General features: G+C 45.3%; 1 protein-coding gene across 1 annotated transcript in view; it reads right to left on the reverse strand.

Annotated features, from left to right (window-relative positions):
- The window catches only part of LOC126108819 (neuralized-like protein 4), a 339,970-nt gene that overhangs the window by 175,731 nt on the left and 142,818 nt on the right, over positions 1 to 21,421 (reverse strand). Inside the window, exons 13-15 of the mRNA XM_049914183.1 lie at positions 20,248 to 20,510; positions 10,126 to 10,319; positions 143 to 307 (exon numbers count right to left, since the gene is read on the reverse strand). Of these exons, the coding sequence (XP_049770140.1) occupies positions 143 to 307; positions 10,126 to 10,319; positions 20,248 to 20,510 (622 nt within the window). The remainder of the gene's footprint in view (positions 1 to 142; positions 308 to 10,125; positions 10,320 to 20,247; positions 20,511 to 21,421) is intronic.

Here is a 21,421-nt window from a genome sequence, read left to right on the forward strand (position 1 = left end):
AGGATGCAATTTCAGTGTTTTTATTTCAAGAAAATTCATTCATCCCTATACCAGAAATTATGAGAATGTCACTGAAGTGCAAATACAAAATATGCTGAATGAAAAGATTGCTGACAGACACCACTGAGTGGACGATACTGACCCACTCTGTTGCCGACGACCACCTCGTCCAGGTCACAGGGGTAGTCCTTGCGCAGCACGACGCCGTCCACCATGACGTTGCTGCCCGACAGCATCCACGTCCCGTGCTCCAGGTCCGTCATCGTGCACGGTAGCTCCAGCTCGTCTGGCCGTACGGATGTTACCCCTGCAAACCGAACATTCTCGCTAACGGCAACTCGCACGCATACCCCTCCGGAAGGCAGGTCGCTTTCGTAACACGAGCGGGCGTGTGGCATACTTAGTGTTGTTGTTGTTGTGGTCTTCAGTCCTGAGACTGGTTTGATGCAGCACTCCATGCTACTCTATCCCGTGCAAGCTTCTTCATCTCCCAGTACCTACTGCAACCTACATCCTTCTGAATCTGCTCTGTGTATTCATCTCTTGGTCTCCCCCTATGATTTTTACCCTCCAAGCTGCCCTCCAATATTAAATTGGTGATCCCTTGATGCCTCACAACATGTCCTACCAACGGATCCCTTCTTCTGGTCAAGTTGTGCCACAAACTTCTCTTCTCCCCAATCCTATTCAATACTTCCTCATTAGTTATGTGATCTACCCATCTAATCTTCAGCATTCTTCTGTAGCACCACATTTCGAAAGCTTCTATTCTCTTCTTGTCCAAACTATTTACCGTCCATGTTTCACTTCCATACATGGCTACACTCCATACAAATACTTTCAGAAACGACTTCCTGACACTTAAATCTATACTCGATGTTAACAAATTTCTCTTCTTCAGAAACGCTTTGCTTGCCATTGCCAGTCTACATTTTATATCCTCTCTACTTCGACCATCATCAGTTGTTTTGCTCCCCAAATAGCAAAACTCCTTTACTACTTTCAGTGTCTCATTTCCTAATCTAGTTCCCTCAGCATCACCCGACTTAATTCGACTACATTCCATTATCCTTGTTTTGCTTTTGTTCACGTTCATCTTATATCCTCCTTTCAAGACACCATCCATTCCGTTCAACTGCTCTTCCAAGTCCTTTGCTGTCTCTGACAGAATTACAATGTCATCGGCAAACCTCAAGGTTTTTATTTCTTCTCCATGGATTTTAATACCTACTCCGAATTTTTCTTTTGTTTCCTTTACTGCTTGCTCAATATACAGATTGAATAACATCGGGGAGAGGCTACAACCCTGTCTTACTCCCTTCCCAACCACTGCTTCCCTTTCCTGTCCCTCAACTCTTAAAACTGCCATCTGGTTTCTGTACAAATTGTAAATAGCCTTTCGCTCCCTGTATTTTACCCCTGCCACCTTTAGAACTTGAAAGAGAGTACTCCAGTCAACATTGTCAAAAGCATTCTCTAAGTCTACAAATGCTAGAAACGTAGGTTTGCCTTTCCTTAATCTTTCTTCTAAGATAAGACGTAAGGTCAGTATTGCCTCACGTGTTCCAGTATTTCTACGGAATCCAAACTGATCTTCCCCGAGGTCGGCTTCTACTAGTTTTTCCATTCGTCTGTAAAGAATTCGTGTTAGTATTTTGCAGCTGTGGCTTATTAAACTGATTGTTCGGTAATTTTCACATATGTCAACACCTGCTTTCTTCGGGATTGGAATTATTATATTCTTCTTGAAGTCTGAGGGTATTTCGCCTGTCTCATACGTCTTGCTCATTGAGATGGTAGAGTTTTGTCAGGACTGGCTCTCCCAAGGCCGTCAGTAGTTCCAATGGAATGTTGTCTACTCCGGGGGCCTTGTTTCGACTCAGGTCTTTCAGTGCTCTGTCAAACTCTTCACGCAGTATCGTATCTCCCATTTCATCTTCATCTACATCCTCTTCCATTTCCATAATATTGTCCTCAAGTGCATCGCCCTTGTATAGACCCTCTATATACTCCTTCCACCTTTCTGCTTTCCCTTCTTTGCTTAGAACTGGGTTTCCATCTGAGCTCTTGATGTTCATACAAGTGGTTCTCTTATCTCCAAAGGTCTCTTTAATTTTCCTGTAGCCAGTATCTATCTTACCCCTAGTGAGATAAGCCTCTACATCCTTACATTTGTCCTCTAGCCATCCCTGCTTAGCCATTTTGCACTTCCTGTCGATCTCATTTTTGAGACGTTTGTATTCCTTTTTGCCTGCTTCATTAACTGCATTTTTATATTTTCTCCTCTCATCAATTAAATTCAATATTTCTTCTGTTACCCAAGGATTTCTAAGAGCCCTGGTCTTTTTACCTACTTGATCCTCTGCTGCCTTCACTACTTCATCCCTCAAAGCTACCCATTCTTCTTCTACTGTATTTCTTTCCCCCATTCCTGTCAATTGTTCCCTTATGCTCTCCCTAAAACTCTGTACAACCTCTGGTTCTTTCAGTTTATCCAGGTCCCATCTCCTTAAATTCCCACCTTTTTGCAGTTTCTTCAGTTTTAATCTACAGGTCATAACCAATAGATTGTGGTCAGAGTCCACATCTGCCACTGGAAATGTCTTACAATTTAAAACCTGGTTCCTAAATCTCTGTCTTACCATTATATAATCTATCTGATACCTTTTATTATCTCCAGGGTTCTTCCATGTATACAACCTTCTATCATGATTCTTAAACCAAGTGTTAGCTATAATTAAGTTGTTCTCTGTGCAAAATTCTACCAGGCAGCTTCCTCTTTCATTTCTTAGCCCCAATCCATATTCACCTACTACGTTTCCTTCTCTCCCTTTTCCTACACTCGAATTCCAGTCACCCATGACTATTAAATTTTCATCTCCCTTCACTATCTGAATAATTTCTTTTATATCATCATACATTTCTTCAATTTCTTCCTCATCTGCAGAGCTAGTTGGCATATAAATTTGTACTACTGTAGTAGGCGTGGGCTTCGTGTCTATCTTGGCCACAATAATGCGTTCACTATGCTGTTTGTAGTAGCTTACCAGCATTCCTATTTTCCTATTCATTATTAAACCTACTCCTGCATTACCCCTATTTGACTTTGTGTTTATAACCCTGTAGTCACCTGACCAGAAGTCTTGTTCCTCCTGCCACCGAACTTCACTAATTCCCACTATATCTAACTTTAACCTATCCATTTCCCTTTTTAAATTTTCTAACCTACCTGCCCGATTAAGGGTTCTGACATTCCACGCTCCGATCCGTAGGACGCCAGTTTTCTTTCTTCTGATAACGACATCCTCTTGAGTAGTCCCCGCCCGGAGATCCGAATGGGGGACTATTTTACCTCCGGAATATTTTACCCAAGAGGACGCCATCATCATTTAATCATACAGTAAAGCTGCATGCCCTCGGGAAAAATTACGGCCGTAGTTTCCTCTTGCTTTCAGCCGTTCGCAGTACCAGCACAGCAATGCCGTTTTGGTTATTGTTACAAGGCCAGATCAGTTAATCATCCAGACTGTTGCTCTTGCAACTACTGTAAAGGCTGCTGCCCCTCTTCAGGAACCACATGTTTGTCTGGCCTCTCAACAGATACCCCTCCACTGTGGTTGTACCTACGGTACGGCCATCTGTATCGCTGAGGCACGCAAGCCTCCCCTCCAACGGCAAGGTCCATGGTTCATGGACGTGTCTAAATAATAGCCTTCTTTACGTTACCAAAATAAATGTGGATGAGCAAAATCACAGTTTAATCTCGGTTTAATTAAACAACAATAAAATAAATTTTGTAATATGAGCTAACATGCTGTTTAGCTAAACAACAATGAAATGAATCGCTCTGTTGCCATGTACAAGAGTTACCTCACAGTAATGAGACACTCTATGCATTAAACAGAGCAGTTGCATCAGATCCCGGCTAACGGTTATTTGATTACTAATCGTCTCTTGGAGAACTGCCTCACTGCGAGACTGTGTTGTCAGCCGGTAATCTGGGTAATTTTCTTGCACGGATCATAAATTTTTCCTCACTCATCTTGCAGTTTTATTTTATGTTACTGCTGCTCAATCGGACATACGACAATGTAATTTATTACTGTGTTAGTTGAAGCAATACCGGAGGAATCTGTGTCGACTCGTATTTCTGAAACAACACTGGAGTGGTCCAAAACAATTTCGTTTGCGGTTGGCGCACTTAATACACGGGCCTAACCGCTCGAGGGTGAAGTGCCTGAGACTGCTCAGATTAAAAGAGGCGTAAGGCAGGGATCTAATCCAGGGTTGCTGTAAGTTTTCACGGGAAATTCTCATATTTCTCTGATTTCCAGACAAGTTATAGGATTTTTCCCCAACAGATTTTGAGATCACAAGGGAATGTAAGTCCCTATGTTGACAAAAATGTAAGGACTTCCATATTTCTAAATATGTGAGTAAAAATCTTCAGTACTAACATCAACAGTCTTCCAGAAATCCAGAAATATGGAATTGATCTGAAATCCCTTGTTAATAGCACTCAGCACTTCATGTGAATAAAGAGCTAGTTGTGTTTCACAGGGACGATGTTTTCTAAACCCATGTTGACTGTGTGTGTCAATAGACCGTTTTCTTCGAGTTAAGTCATAATGTTCGAACACAATATATGTTGTAAAATCCTGCTGCATATCAACATTAATGATACGTGCCTGTAATTTAGTGGATTATTGCTACTACTTTTCTTGTATATTGGTGTGACCTGTGCAAATTCCCAGTCTTTGGGTCCAGATCTTCCGTCAAGAAGACGGTTGTATACGATTGTTAAGTATGGAGCTAATGCATCAGCATACTCTGAAAGGAACCTAATTGGTATACGGTCTGGACCAGAAGACTTGCTTTTATTAAGTGATCTAAGTTGCTTCACTACTCCGAGGATATTTACTTCTACGTTACTCATGTTGACAGATGTTCTCGATTCGAATTCTGGGATATTTACTTCGTCTTCTTTTGTGAAAGCATTTCGGAAGGCTGTGTTTAGTAACTCTGCTTTGGCAGCACTGTCTTCGATAGTATCTCCATTGCTATCGTGTAGAGAAGGCATTGATTGTTTCTTGCCGCTAACATACTTCACAAATGACCAGAATCTCTCTGGATTTTCTGCCAGGTTTCGAGACGAAGTTTCATTGTGGGAACCGTTATAAGCAACTCTCATTAAAGTCCGTGCTAAATTTCGAGCTTCTGTAAAGGATCGCCAATCTTGGGGGATTTTGTGTCTGTTTGAATTCGGCATGTTTGTTTCGTTGTTTCTACAACAGTGTTCTAACCCGTTTTGAGTACCAAGGAGGATCAGCTCCATCGTTTGTTAATTTATTTGGTAAAAATCTCTCAATTTCTACCGATACTATTTCTTTGAATTCAAGCCACATCTGGTCTACACCTTTATTATTAATTTGGAAAAAGTGGAGATTGTCTCTCAGGGAGGTGTCAAGTGAATTTTTATCTGCTTTTTTGAATAGTATAATCTTCACTTTTTTTCCGAGGACTTGGGCATTACAATATTCATTCTCGCTACGACAACCCTGTGTTCACCAATCCCTGTATCGGTTTTGATCCTCGTTATCAACTCAGGATTACTTGTTGCTAAGAGGTCAAGTGTGTTTTCACAACCGTTTACTATTCGCGTGGGCTCATGAGCTGCTCTAAATAATTTTCAGGGAATGTGTTTAGCACAATTTCGGATGATATTTTATGTGTACCTCCAGAATTAAACATGCATTTTCGCCAACATATCGAGGGTAAATTAAAGTGACCACCAACTACACTCCTGGAAATGGAAAAAAGAACACATTGACACCGGTGTGTCAGACCCACCATACTTGCTCCGGACACTGCGAGAGGGCTGTACAAGCAATGATCACACGCACGGCACAGCGGACACACCAGGAACCGCGGTGTTGGCCGTCAAATGGCGCTAGCTGCGCAGCATTTGTGCACCGCCGCCGTCAGTGTCAGCCAGTTTGCCGTGGCATACGGAGCTCCATCGCAGTCTTTAACACTGGTAGCATGCTGCGACAGCGTGGACGTGAACCGTATGTGCACTTGACGGACTTTGAGCGAGGACGTATAGTGGGCATGCGGGAGGCCGGGTGGACGTGCCGCCGAATTGCTCAACACGTGGGGCGTGAGGTCTCCACAGTACATCGATGTTGTCGCCAGTGGTCGGCAGAAGGTGCACGTGCCCGTCGACCTGGGACCGGACCACAGCGACGCACAGATGCACGCCAAGACCGTAGGATCCTACGCAGTGCCGTAGGGGACCGCACCGCCACTTCCCATCAAATTAGGGACACTGTTGCTCCTGGGGTATCGGCGAGGACCATTCGCAACCGTCTCCATGAAGCTGGGCTACGGTCCCGCACACCGTTAGGCCGTCTTCCGCTCACGCCCCAACATCGTGCAGCCCGCCTCCAGTGGTGTCGCGACAGGCGTGAATGGAGGGACGAATGGAGACGTGTCGTCTTCGGCGATGAGAGTCGCTTCTGCCTTGGTGCCAATGATGGTCGTATGCGTGTTTGGCGCCGTGCAGGTGAGCGCCACAATCAGGACTGCATACGACCGAGGCACACAGGGCCAACACCCGGCATCATGGTGTGGGGAGCGATCTCCTACACTGGCCGTACACCACTGGTGATCGTCGAGGGGACACTGAATAGTGCACGGTACATCCAAACCGTCATCGAACCCATCGTTCTACCATTCCTAGACCGGCAGGGGAACTTGCTGTTCCAACAGGACAATGCACGTCCGCATGTATCCCGTGCCACCCAACGTGCTCTAGAAGGTGTAAGTCAACTACCCTGGCCAGCAAGATCTCCAAATCTGTCCCCCATTGAGCATGTTTGGGACTGGATGAAGCGTCGTCTCGCGCGGTCTGCACGTCCAGCACAAACGCTGGTCCAACTGAGGCGCCAGGTGGAAATGACATGGCAAGCCGTTCCACAGGACTACATCCAGCATCTCTACGATCGTCTCCATGGGAGAATAGCAGCCTGCATTGCTGCGAAAGGTGGATATACACTGTACTAGTGGCGACATTGTGCATGCTCTGTTGCCTGTGTCTATATGCCTGTGGTTCTGTCAGTGTGATCATGTGATGTATCTGACCCCAGGAATGTGTCAATAAAGTTTCCCCTTCCTGGGACAATGAACTCACGGTGTTCTTATTTCAATTTCCAGGAGTAATATATATATAAGATACTCAGGCTCCGGCATCGCTGCACTGCGACCGGCCCAGCGAACATAGTACACCAGACAGGACTGACAAGCGCAGACAGGCGACTGCTCGCTAGCAACAACTTACTGCTACTGCGGCACAGTTCGTACTGCAGTCAACACTGCTCTTTGGTCTCAGGTTCTCTTACAGCTTACATATCTCATTGTGCATGCTCTGTTGCCTGTGTCTATGTGCCTGTGGTTCTGTCACTGTGATCATGTGATGTATCTGACCCCAGGAATGTGTCAATAAAGTTTCCCCTTCCTGGGACAATGAATTCACGGTGTTCTTATTTCAATTTCCAGGAGTGTATTATCGTATGAGTCAGGTACGTGTTTGAAATCGAAATCAAGTTTTCTTTGAACCTTTCAGCAACTGTATCATCTGGATTGGGAGGTCGGTAAAAGGATCCAATTATTACTTTATTCCGGTTGCCAACAATGACCTCTGCCCATACTAACTCACAGGAAGTATCTACTTCAACTTCGTAACAAGTTAAACTACTTCTAATAGCAACGAACATGCCACTGCCAACCGTGTTTGGCCTATCCTTTCAGAACACTGTCAGGTTCTTCGCAAAAATTTCGGCTGAGCTTATATCCGGCTTCATCCAGCTTTCATTGCCTATAACGATTTGAGCATCAGTGCTTTCTATTAGCGCTCGGAGCTCTGGTACTTTCCCAACACAGCTACGACAATTTACAACTGTTATATCAATGGTTCCTGTAGCTATGTTTTTCCTGTGTTCAGCCTGCACCCTTTGTGACTGAAGCCCTTCTCGTGTTTTCCCCGAGACCCTCTAACCCAAAAAACCGCCCAGTCCACACCACATAGCCCCCGCTACCCGTGTAGCCGCCTCCTGCGTATAGTGGACACCTGACCTATTCAGCGGAACGCAAAACCCAACCACTCTTTGGCGCAAGTCGAGGAATCTGCAGCCTACACGGTCGCAGAACCGTCCGAGCCTCTGATTCGGACCCTCCACTCGGCTCTGTAACAGAGGCCCACAATCAGTCCTGTCGACTATGCTGCAGATGGTGAGCTCTGCTTTCATCTCGCAAGCAAGCCAGGCAGCCTTTATCATTTCTGTTAGCCGCTCGAAACCAGGGAGAGTGTCTTCTGATCCAAAGTGACACACATCACCGACGTGAGCAACCACCTGCAGTTGGCTGCACCCTGTGCTCTTCACGGCATCCGGGAAGACCCTTTCCACATCTGGAATGACTCCAACCAGTATGCACAAGGAGTGCACATCGGTTTCCTTATGCTTCTTGTCAGCCGAGTCCCTAAGGGGCCCCACAACGCGCCTAATGTTAGCTCTCCCAACTACCAGTAATCCCACCCCGGATCTTGCAGGGCGAGTGGTTTCCTCTGAAACAGGACAGGCGACAGCATCTGGCTCAGTGACAGTGTCAGCGTCAGACAGCACCTGGAACGTGTTTGTCAGACAAATCGGGGAGGCCTTACGTGCAGCGCAACTCTACAGTAGACCCTGATGAAAACGCAGGAACTGTGTCTAATAATACACAGATATTCAAAAACCTAACTACCGAAGCATTCAGGTGAAACTAAATAATGCGCCCCCGATTAGGAACTCGCAATATGTCACAAAATTGGTTTACTTTCCGACACGAACGAAAACGTGAGAACTGCGGCAGTTAGATATTAAATTTACACGCAGAAACTCGAGAAACTAAACTATCAAAGCAGACGAATGATATAATAAAACTCACTCCCGGTTAGGAACTCTTAAATGTCACAAAAGCGTTTACTTCCCTGCTGCCGCGTCTGTCTCGACAGCTCCTACTCCCTCCCTCTCGTCGGCAGCTGCCAGGCTAGTGGCGAGGAGTGGTCGCAGCAGTGGCCGCAAGCTGAGGGGAGTGGTAGGAAGGGGAGGAGCAGTGGCAATGAGGGAGCAGGGAAGTGGCGCACGTACTAAAGCTGTGCCCAGCCAGCAACGATTTGTGACATCTCAATAAAGAAACCATTTCATCTACCGAGACAAAAATGAGACTTTTACAGTGTTTTTCTTTCTTTCTTTCTTTCTTTCTTTCTTTTTAAATTCCCTGACTTTGCCCCGACACATTTTGAATTTCCAAACTTGTGGCAACGCTATAATCTCCATCCCCCCCCTCCCCACTCTCCCCCCTACTGTTATACCAGCTCATCAAAAAAGGGAGACACACGTGGACAACTGATGTTATTGTAAGGACATTAGCTCGCTTACTCACCGCCACCTGTCACGACAGAGGTGTCGATATGTGACCTGGCTGTACACTCCGACAATACAAATGTAAATGGCGCTGTCTGACAAGCGAGGCGCGCCAGAAGTCTGTGTATTCTTCAATGTTTGCACGACACTCACTCTCCGAATAACAGTCGTATATCGAGATGTGATTTTTGCTACGATACAGTGGACAATGTGGTCAATTTTCTGATGTATGGAAGTCATTTTTAACATTTATTCCTGTCAAATTATTACAAAGACTTTTTTTAATGGAGCTATCTATTTTTACTGTGACATTTTTAAAAAGAAGCCTTAAAAGATGACTCAGATGACACAAAACGTATGGAACTCTGTCAAATAGTAAGACGGTAGAGCACCGCAAAACCCTGGCCCGCCGTCAAGTCCCACAAACGTCTGACCTACCTACCGAATGTACAAAAACGCTCAATTTGGGGACGACGCGTGTAACTACCACAGTGAAAAGTCCAGAGGCGATACGCCTGCCGAACGTGTGCACGTTACAACTCGGCAAAAGCTTCTTTTTGACAGATTTACTAGCTCCGGGCATATTTTGAGCGATCCACACAAGTTCACTTTCCACCCGACAGCAAACGTCACAGCGCAGCTCCCACTTCTGGAGACTCACCGGCTTCTATGGAGCCGAGCCAGCAGTCCACAGTCTTCTCCACGACCACCTCGAAGATCTCGTCGTCCCTCAGCGGGCGGTTGCTCACCAAGATGGCGTCGTTGAACTCCCCGAACGCGCGGGGCCGCGACGCCGTCGTGCCGCCGTTGGAGAGCCGCGCCTTCTTGCCGTGCGAGTGCCGGAAGCGCAGGTCACTGCGGGTAGAACCGAGAGACCGTGAGTGACGGACCTCACACTGTCGGGAGTCGAATTCTCGGCAGCTGCAACTGCACCGGTGGTGAAGATTCTCAGGGTTATAAGACTGAACACGCACAGCTGAAACAAAATATTGTTACCGCCCGCTCGGTAGCAAACGGGTCCACCACTCGAACACAAAACGGCAGCGATACCACACAGCACGGATACCTACGCACAGGTCGCGCAATTCCCGGGTATTACGGGATGGCGGTCTGCGGGCGTGGACCTCGGGCCCCGTACCTTCCCAGACGTCTCCCGTCGGGTTCAGATTTGGCGAATTTGGCGACCGAGACACAGACGTGGTGGGGCTCGGCACCTCCACCTTCACCTCGTGCCCGCAGGAGTCGGACGAGAGCAGACAGCTCTGTACAGACGGCGAATCACAGCTCCCGTAACAGACGTGCACCACGAGCCGGCAGCAGCTCCTAACAGTGACGGCTGTAGCCGAACAGTGTCGCTACGTACAGATTATGAAATTTTAAGTAGTCAAAATAATGTATTTGGGGAAATGAAACTTTTTTCCTACGAATATTATGACTTCTATTGACTATTACTGACTTAACTGTTTACTTATTAGTGTCAGTGCACAGTTTATCTACATCTATACACAAAGGCTCGCGTGTTTAAGTACCGACAGACTTTTCGCTGCGACCACCCACTGCCACCCCCACTCGTGGTTGTGGCGGGACTCGGCCCTCGGGCTCGTTCTGTTAGTAAGGGAGCTCGGTTGCAGTGCGTGGCTGTCTGTGAATATGGTGGGCAAAAATCCATGAAATATGGTTCACTAATTACTCTTACGAAAAGCTATATACACTGTGGCTTACGAACTTAACTGTACGTGTCATAATGTGTTTGTTACTTCGCTCGGACTTTAAAAGCAACGCGTAATAACGAACAGATCAGTTTTTAATCTCTCAGTAATGTTTCTCTCAATCACACTTTACCGACAATTGACACGGACACACACAAAAAAATCCAGATGAACAAAGACAAAAATACTCTTAAGTAACAAATGAATAATCGAACCGAACACCACATTTTGGTTATTCTTCACGAGTGTAATACTTTTCATAACTTTGCACATTTTTGTCACACACTTCACTAATGCCTAATGAAATAAAGTAAATATACATATATCTGTGTAATGTAATATTAAAGCCAGTATGAATGGAATGAGGTGGAGATCGTATAAGCAAGTTTATTCACTAATGTAGAAAGTTCAAAAGTAATAAAGAATACGGCTTTTTCTACCAGAACTAAGTGCCTCACATTGCACATTTCACTGAGATATCTGCCAACAACAATCACCCACTTCCACCCATCACAGTACGAATGAAACACGTTGAGGACTGTATCACCATTACATTACATTGCGAGTGAAACAACACAAACATTTTCACATGTACAATACAGTTTACAAGCCATACACTGAAGCGCCACAGGAACTGGTATAGGCACGCATATTCAAATACAGAGATACGGCGCTGCAATCGGCAACGCCTATATAAGACAAGTGTCTGGTGCAGTCGTTACATCAGTTACAGCTTCTACAATGGCAGGTTGTCACGGTTTAAGTGAATCAGTGCACGAGCAATGGAACACAGCACCTTCAACGTAGCGATGAAGTGGGGATTTTCCCGTACAACCATTCCACGAGTGTACCGCGAATACGAGGAAACCGGTAAAACTTGAAATCTCCGACATTGATGCGGCCGGAAAAAGACCCTGCAAGAATGGCACCAATGACTAACAAAGTGCAACCCTTCCGCAAATTGCTGCAGATTTCAATGCTGGGCCGTCGACAAGTGTCAGTGTGTGAATCGTTCCACTAAACATCATCGATACGGGCTTCTGGAGCCGAAGGCTCACTCATGTACCCTCAATGACTGCACGGACACAAAGCTTTACACCTCACCTGGCCCGTCAACATCAATACTGGACTGTCGATGACTGGAAACGTGTTGCCTGGTCGGTCGAGCATCGTTTCGAATTATATCGAACGGATGGACGTGTACGGGTATGGAGACAACCTCACGAATCCGTGGACCCTACAAGTCAGCAGGGAACTGTCGGTAGCAGCTATGTGATGGTGTAGGATGTGTGCAACTGGAGTGTTACGCGGCCCCCGATACTTCTAGCCGCGACTCTGACAGGTGAAACGTACATAGGCATCCTGTCTGATCACATGCATCCGTTCGTGTCCATTGTGCATTCTGACGGACTCTGGCAATTCCAGTGGGACAGTGCGACACCCCACACGTCCTGAATTGCTACGCTTTCCAACATTCTGTTTAGAAGAGATCTCCACCTCCTCGTACTCCTACAGGTTTATGGACAATCCTGGAGTATTTGTGGTGTTAATTCCCTCCAGCACTACTTCAGACATTAGCCGAGTCCACGCCATGTCGTGTTGCGGCACTTCTGCGTGCTTGCAGAGGCCTTACACTATATTAGGCAGTTGTATCAGCTTCTTGTTCTTCAGTGTATATTATTTAGCTTTAGCTAAGAGCATTTACTGCTCTATATTTCGTGCATTTTTGCCCACCACACTCACCCACTGCTACGCATTGCAACCGACCTACCTTACTAACAAAACAACTGCATTCGTAATACCCTTAATGAGATATGCATCTGTATGCTTCTCATATCTAGAACATTTTCAGGCCGTCTCACGTGCCGCATATTCTGATCCACGCAACACCATTTTTCTCAGCTAGTTTGAGTACAATAAAAGAATACTGCCACGTCTATTAATGAAGTATGTCGGTACGAGAATTGCTTCTAGACAGCACATCTGTGTGATAAGCCCAGGGAAAATTTATAAGAAAACAATACTTACGATAATTTAGTTGGTTAGAGGAGGAGTTACGATATCTGTGGGTTTTCTAAATTTGTTCATTTAATGAATTGCTCAGTAAAGGTATTCAGTTCTGATCGGTCAAATGTAAAAGGCATAGAATAGCACATCTATCACAGTTCTGATATTGGAGCAGCCGTTGTGTTTCTCAGCCGATCAGATGACAGAACGTCCACACGTATTTGGGGACTAGAAGAATTACTCTGTGGAGGTCAAATCGCATTTGGAGCTCGGCCACCGTGACGGTAGAACGTATGTGCTCTGGATAGATGCGAGCCGGAAGGTAATCACAGGTGACTCTTAAAGACTAACCAGCAAAAATCTGGTTTTTCTCGACAAACACTAACGAGCAAAATTCTGGTCTTTCTGTGTAAATTCTAACTTCTGAAGTAACTCAAATCTGCACGTTGTACTGTGCAGGTATGGGCTGAAAACCGTACATTGCAAAATATTTGAGCATCGAGTAAACTTCGCTTACAGTCGATTTTAACCCACATATTGCTATGTACGAAATGTAGATAATATTTTGAAATTTTATTTATAATTGAGAGCGGAATGATACCCCACTTCATTCTGGAGATATCGGTTTTTACATCAGGTGAACAATGTCTCACAACACTCCCATTTTGCCCCCGTGCATCTGAAATTGTGCTGTCACAATAACTGTCATATTTCGTGAACGGTTCAATATATCGAAATGAGGTCTTTTGCAAATGTAGCACACAAAGAGGCACTTATACTGTACGATAAATGCTCTAAAACATTTTTATTCACCGAGATACGGAAGTAACTTGTCCGCAGCAGTGAGGAAGTCGGCAGAACGGGACACGTATACAGGTCAATAGTGCTCAAGTTTTCTGAAGATTTACACGCAAAGTGTGAGGGAATTTTGAACAGTGGTTCACTCGTCAGTTCCATAGCCCAGTGGTCAACCACACTGACTGGCAATTCGTCGGCTCAGGTTCGAGTCCCAAAGTTGCCTTTTTTTTTCCTTCCTCACAGTGTTAACCTATTAATTATAAAATTTACATATAGTTGGACAGTTCAGTTTAATGTATTCAATTTTGTTATGATCACTACCCTCTCAGTCAAAAGGCTACGGGCCACCGGGTTTCAGGACACCTGTTGAAATTGTGCAAGAGCTGCCACTGTGTGCAAGGTGCCTCCTGGTGGCATTTTGTTGTACTAGGGAGACTTCACCAGCTGCCTACAAACACACTCCAGGAGCTTTCGGGTAATGCCTCGTACTCGCTTTACTGAGTGACGTGCCCACAACTCCACAGTGGCATTCAATCTCGCAGTGGGCAGTGACTGTAACGTTCGGCTCGTCGACGAATATCATTCTGTAATTTATATCTAAACCGAGCTGACAAGGTTCGCATTCCTCGTGGGCTTTTGGCTCACTTTCGTGTCGCAGTCTTCGCTGCAATCTCTACAAATAAAAACGTAAATGTAAATTTGTACAAATTTGTAAATCTCTGGAAGTTCTTCACTGACTGCTTTGAAATTTTGACACAATGCCACATTCGAATATGTGCGGTTTTGTGTACCTACTACAGTGCCATATATAAGTAATAATTACGTGCGAAATTGATATAAAAAAGTAACTGTATGTTTGTTTCAAATTTCAAATCTCTGAAAGTTCTCCACTGATTCCTTTGAAATTATGACAATGCTGCATTCGAATATGCACGTGCTTTTATACACCCATTTTAAAATATACGTACAGGGTAATACTCGTTAATGTTTCTACCGGTCTGTCGCATCTGACCATCCCGACACGAGTCGAATAGTCGCGTCGCCGTGCCACCGGGCTCGAGTGCTCTACTGTAGCAGGTGGGGCTCAGGTTCGAGTCCTGTGCCTGGCGGGTGCTGTGCTTTTACACTGTTTCAGACAATTGTTTACTGTGAGGTCATATTCATTATTTTATTTACCAGTCTTGCAGTCTCTACTGGTTAACTGCAGAGTACAGCACAGCAAAAAACTACCATATCGTATCACGAGTAATTAGGCGTAAGTTTGTGAACTGCATCACTACCAGTAAACGAGCTACATCATCCTTACTAAATAGAAGTTGGCAAAACAAAAAAAATAAAAAACATAAAAATTAGAGAGAGAGAGAGAGACAGAGAGAGAGAGAGAGAGAGAGAGAGAGAGAGAGAGAGATTTTGCCTGCTAACATTGAGGTAGATAATATTGTAACTTCTACATTTATTAAAGATAACATTTATGAAAGGTGTTCAAAAGTGGAGCAGTCTTGCAGGGCAATGTGTAGCACTGCCCCCTGTTGGGGAGTGCACGATCGGCACGCCCAACTGCTACACGTTCGGCAAGGTACGTCATCTGATGACGTCACATGTTCAACATTTCACATCCACTTTTGGGGTATTTCCTGACATTTGCAGCCCCTGTTTGTCTTATCTTATATTAAATACCTTATCTCAGCATCATCTACTTCACTTTGGGGATTTTTAAATGTTAATAAGAATCATCTTGTACACCAAATGTGTAATGCATAAAGGAGACATGTTATTACTAAGAATCTAAAAGTTCTTGACTGATTTACTTTAAATTTCTACACAATATTCTAATGAGCACTGAGATGCGCGCGCACACACACACACACACACACACACACACACACACACACACACACAGAGTGAACACTAATAAAACAGACAAACTGCAGGGACAGATTCCTGTCTGAAACGGAGCAAAAAAGGTCCTGTGTGTCTGTAAATGGATGCTGTGCATGCAACAATAACAAACTGTCCCAGAACACAGTACAGACATCCACGTCACAACAGACATTTGAAGTGGCTTCCGTGGGATTGCCAAGTGACAGGGGCAGCAGCGGCTGTCACGCAGGACACACTTAATCTTACTGTGGCTCACGCACGCCGTGTCGGAGGGCCACTCGCCTGGACCTCGTACTAGGGCTCGTCACAATATCCTGCAGAACCCCGTGCTCCTAATCTGGTGCAAGCACAGTCCGTCGCCTCCTTGCACGTTCGTCTGTGAGAAAGGACCTACGATCACACAGCCGCCCAAAAACAGAGCAGTCAGTCAAAACGAGTCGAGGGAAATGCCGACGAGAGGAGTGCGCCCGTCCTCGCACGGCCCTGGCCGTCGGAACGGTCTCGGACATGTTTGGTTACGGTATTCTGAACTGCCCCCAGTATTCTGCTGATTTGGTGCCTTCACATCATCATCTTTTCATCTCCCTGAAGGCACACGTCAGAGGAATTAAATTTTAAACTGAAGACCGCGTGCAGGAAGGGGTTCTGAAGTGTGGGAAGAAGCTCGCGGCAGAGTTCTTCGAGGAGGGTATAGAGAAGATAGTTTTGTTTGTTCTGTTTTGCTGTAGGGTGCAAAAAACAACTGGGGTCATACGCGTTCAAGTCAAAAACTATAGAACACAAACACAGAGAGGAGGTAAATGACTATACGTCAGCCACAATTGACAATAGAAGACAGCTAAGAACAGGCACACGTTAAAAAAAAAAGAAGACACCATACAGAAACGGAGGTCCAAAACTGAAAATTAAATGTCCTTTCCCATATTGCTAAAAAGAAGAAGAAGAAGAAGAAGAAGAAGAAGAAGGAGGAGGAGGAGGAGAGAGAGAGAGAGAGAGAGAGAGAGAGAGAGAGAGAGAGGGAGGGAGGGAGAGCTGATAACTCAGACGGCAAACACAAACGGGAATGTAAATGGTTAAAAAAAAAGTGGCATTCCATCAAGAAGTGGCAGACAGTTAAAATTTGGGCGCAATGTGCACAAAGTGGTGGGGTAGCGCCACTCAGCAAATGACGACGGGTACAAAGGCAGTGCCTCATACACAGCCGAGTCAAAATAATCTCCTCCCGGTGGGAGGGCCGGGAAGAGGTCGTCCGAGGTGCTGGGAGAGGCTTAATGCACGGGAGCTTATTCCCGTGAAGGGAGGACCACTGGCGGTGCCGAAGAGATACCGACTCCCGACAGACGGCGGCACCGAGATCGGCAGACGGAATACGGGAACTGGCGGGCCGAGGTACAAGGACTGCAGACTCGTTTCCCGGCAGACCGACACGACGAGAAACCCACAGAAACGTGACACTGGCTCCACCGAGAGCGAGCGAGAGAGAGTTTTCCTGGACGCGCTGCACCGAGAGACGGGTAGTGTGCAGCACACAGACTCTGAAGGGCATCGAGCGAGTCTGTGCAGAGGAAACTATTGAAAAGGCCGCGTCGCCAGACGCACTCCGTGGCCCGATACGAGGCGAACAGCTCGGCTGCAAATACTGAGGAGTGTGCCGGAAACCGTTATTCAAAGACACGGGTGCAAATGACGGAGGCACACTCGACCCCACTGTCAGTCCGAGAGAGAAGCTCGTGCCGCACCTCACTACACATTTTAACTGGAATGGTGATTATGTGGAATAATAGTCGACAAGCATATTCAGAATATCCTGTAATTTTTTTACAACACTTTCTAAAAAAAAAATTAATAATAATAATAATAATAATAATAACAACAATCTGATACACTTATCACAAGTTCATGAGAGACTTATCGGTTACAAGCGGATTTGTAAAAAAAGTGTCTCCAAAAACCATTTGCAGCAGAAAAAAATAGTTGACACATAATTTTAACAGTGTCTCACCAGGCATAAAGTTAATTATGAATGTGCCCGAATCTGAGATTGGGTCAGCTCTTTACTACTTCTGCAGGAATTCTGACATTGCCCTCACAATATATATTTTCTTTAATGTTGTTTGTTGTTAGCAATATTAGCCTATTCCCAAGAGTTAGCAGCTTTCACTCAGTTAATGCTAGGCAGAAATGAAATCTGCATGTGGAGTGCACTTCCTTGACTCTTGTGCAGAAAGGAGTGCAGTATTCTGCTGCATCCATTTTCAATAAGCTACCACAAGAACTCAAAAATCTTAGCAGTAGCCCAAACTCTTAAGTCTAAACTGAAGAGTTTCCTCATGGCTCACTCCTCCTATTCTGTCGAGGAGCTCCTGGAAGAGCTAAAAAATTAAGCAAATTCCAGTGTTACATTGTTGATTTTCTTTATTTAAACTTACGACTTGTCGCCTGAATATGTGTTTTATATTTCATTTTATCCGTTTCTACTAACGTGTTATAATTTCATGTATTGACTCGTTCCATGACCATGGAGATTTCTCCTTAATTTGGTCCCACAGAACAATAAATAAATAAATAAATAAAATCGAGCAGCAGACATCAGAAGCTCTCGACGAGGACCGCGGGACCACCGCGGTGACAGAGAAGGTGGAGGGAGGGGGTCACCTCTCGGATCTCGAAGGACTGCCTTACGGTCCAGAGACCGCACGCTAGAGGTACGTTTGACGCAACTGCAAAAACTGCAACCCAAAATTTTAAATCTGTTTTTCTTAAAACCATTTTTTGAAATTGGCGGTAAACAGAACTCGAGAAAGGTATGTACGATTTTGTTCGGAATGTGATGCCGGCATTCTAAATTCGATTCTCTATCATCGCATATACGTAGCTGTTTTGGATATCTTCAAAACTCTATTTTCAGTTCACACTTTTGTCACGGTTTTTCTTTTCGACCCTTCAATCTTCTTGTCATATTTTTCAATTGTCCTATGGATAGTGATAGAAAATATCCTGAAAATGACTCTTACAAAATAATTTTGCTGCAGGTCAAACAGGAAGACTTCGGGAATTGCTGTCGATGACAAATGTTGCGGGTGCGAGGCGCTGTCCCACCTGGTGCAGTGGCTACAGGGACTGTGCAATGTGAAGGTAGAAATTATTTCTTAAAGACAAAACTGTAAAGATTAAAACTATATCATTGGATTTAGCATTACTTTTCAATTTACTGTCGGCAGGGGGGGGAATGAGGCAAATTGGCTATTTTTCAAGCATTCAAAGAGGGCCACCCTCTCAAATGTCAAACAACTACGTACATTTCTCCGACAGCAATTTCAGTTGTCGTACCGAGTTTCCCGATAACAATTATCACACAGTCGGAGAGGAAGCCTGCCACGCCAATCGAGAGATCACGGTAGAGATACACAAAAAGGTAACAAAGAATGTATCTTTAGTGACACGTGCCAGATAAAGTAGAACACTGCATTGTAAACAAACAACTCTGCCACCAATTTCTCAGCTGTCACTGCTCTAGCAATAACAACTGCAAGTTATAAATCAACAGTAATGCTACATCTCTGCAGCGCCATCTGGGTGTCGTTCAAAAAGACTCGAGAAGTGCCCATCGTACGACAATCTGCAGGAACGCGATACACTTCCCTTTAACAAGTTATACTACACTTACACCAATGCGTGGTATCTCGTTCTTTCGGACGTCCGCAGTTCCGATAGATATCACGTAAACTGAAGTTGGAGAGGGGGGGAGATGGAAAAGGAAAGGAAAGAAAAGGAGGAAAGGAAAGGGAAGAAGCTGACGATATTAGCAGCACCGGGACTTTGTGGAGAGTCAGTGGTGACGAGTGAAAATGTGCACCGGACAGGGAGTCAAACTTGTTATCTGCCACTTAGTAGGCAGTGGCATTAAGCACTGCACCGTCCGAACACAGTGTCGACTGTGAATGCACGCACTATCTCGGCACACTCTCCCACACGTTGCCAACTACGCCCGAGTCCCCATCCACGTCCTCCTCACGTGGCAATTTCAGGTTCCCGCTCAGAGGTCAAAAGGTACTGTGCACCCACACCGAAGGTCGAGGGTTCACTGCCAGTCGAGGCAAATCAATTGTACAAATGTGTGCTACCTGTTCTATCGGATCTGTGCGAATGAACTGACGTGATGCAGAATCCACAGCAGTGATACGTATTAAGTAAATTGAAGGTGGAGGAGAGCGGAAAGGAAAGAAAGCTGTGAGTGCTCCAAGATACTCTGTGCATTTTCGATACAACCTGCGTCCGGACGGCGCAGTGGCCGACGCGTCTGCCCAGTAAGCGAGAGGTCCCGGGTTCGAGTCCCGGTCCGGCACACACTTTCGCCCGTCCCCGGGAGGAGTGCTCCCACTCGTTACCTGTACGAGGCGCTGCCGTCTCCGTCGCCGGCCGTGGCGGCGTCGGTGCGGTTGGTGGTGCTGAAGGTGGTGTCCGAGGCGGAGCGGCACATGTGCTCCAGGGCGGGGTCGACGATGGTCGCCTGCACCGCCTGCCCGTACAGGTCGATCACGCCGTACACCTGCTCCGGCACGCCCGCCCCCGCACTCCCCTGGTCCACGCCGTTCACGAAGAAGTGCAGCGTGCCCTCCTCCGTGCGCATCACGCCCACGCGGTCGCCCACCTGTCGGCACGGGGCGAGTCGTGTCCTCGGTCCGTCCGTTATACGGAGGAAAACTTACGGGCTACTAGAACGAGTCTCGTTTAAACTAACAGAACCGTCAAACAAACTTGGAGATTATAAAAAAAGCAAAGTAAAACACACAACTTTCAGTTACACTAACAAGTAAACCTACCCGAGGGATACACTTCGGCTTTAATTGGTGTCAAATATGTATTACTGTAGTGCAAAATAAGAGACACATTTTCTGTGTACGTCTCTGTACAGCAATAAAGGAAGTGAAACACCCCCTTGAAAAATATTGAGTTTAATATATCTGAATGAATACCACTGAAATCCTAACACATATAAAGAACAACTATGCACACAGATTTGTTGAAAAAGTTTTTTTCCAAAAAATCACAACGAAAAGATCCGAGAAATTAGAGCAAATACGGAGACTTACAAGCAGTCGTTCTTCCCACGCACAATTCGTGAATGGAACAGGGAAGGGGGGATCAGATAGTGGTACAATAAGTACCCTCCGCCACACACCGTAAGGTGGCTCGCGGAGTATAGATGTAGATGTAGATGTAGTGTAAATCCATACAATAATGAAGACGCGCAGAATTCTTAAAGTAAAAAGATACTGACTGCATTTCGATTTTGCATGCCAAGTGCATTGGATGATTGCAATTTCATTGCAAGAGTCATTCTTAGGAATATCACTTCATCATATACGACTGAATTTGGTATTCACGATGGTATGTATTTTAATATTACTTAAATGTCGAAATGAAAAACAAAATAGTGGGGAGGGGGAGTAGATTAAAAAATAATAATAATAATAATAATAATAATAATAATAATAATTTACCCACAAATCTGTGTGGAACCGCGGTAATTTACGCTACAAACCATAGCACTTTTATTTG

This window comes from Schistocerca cancellata, chromosome 11, assembly GCF_023864275.1.
Source record: "Schistocerca cancellata isolate TAMUIC-IGC-003103 chromosome 11, iqSchCanc2.1, whole genome shotgun sequence".
NCBI classification, from domain to species: domain Eukaryota; kingdom Metazoa; phylum Arthropoda; class Insecta; order Orthoptera; family Acrididae; genus Schistocerca; species Schistocerca cancellata.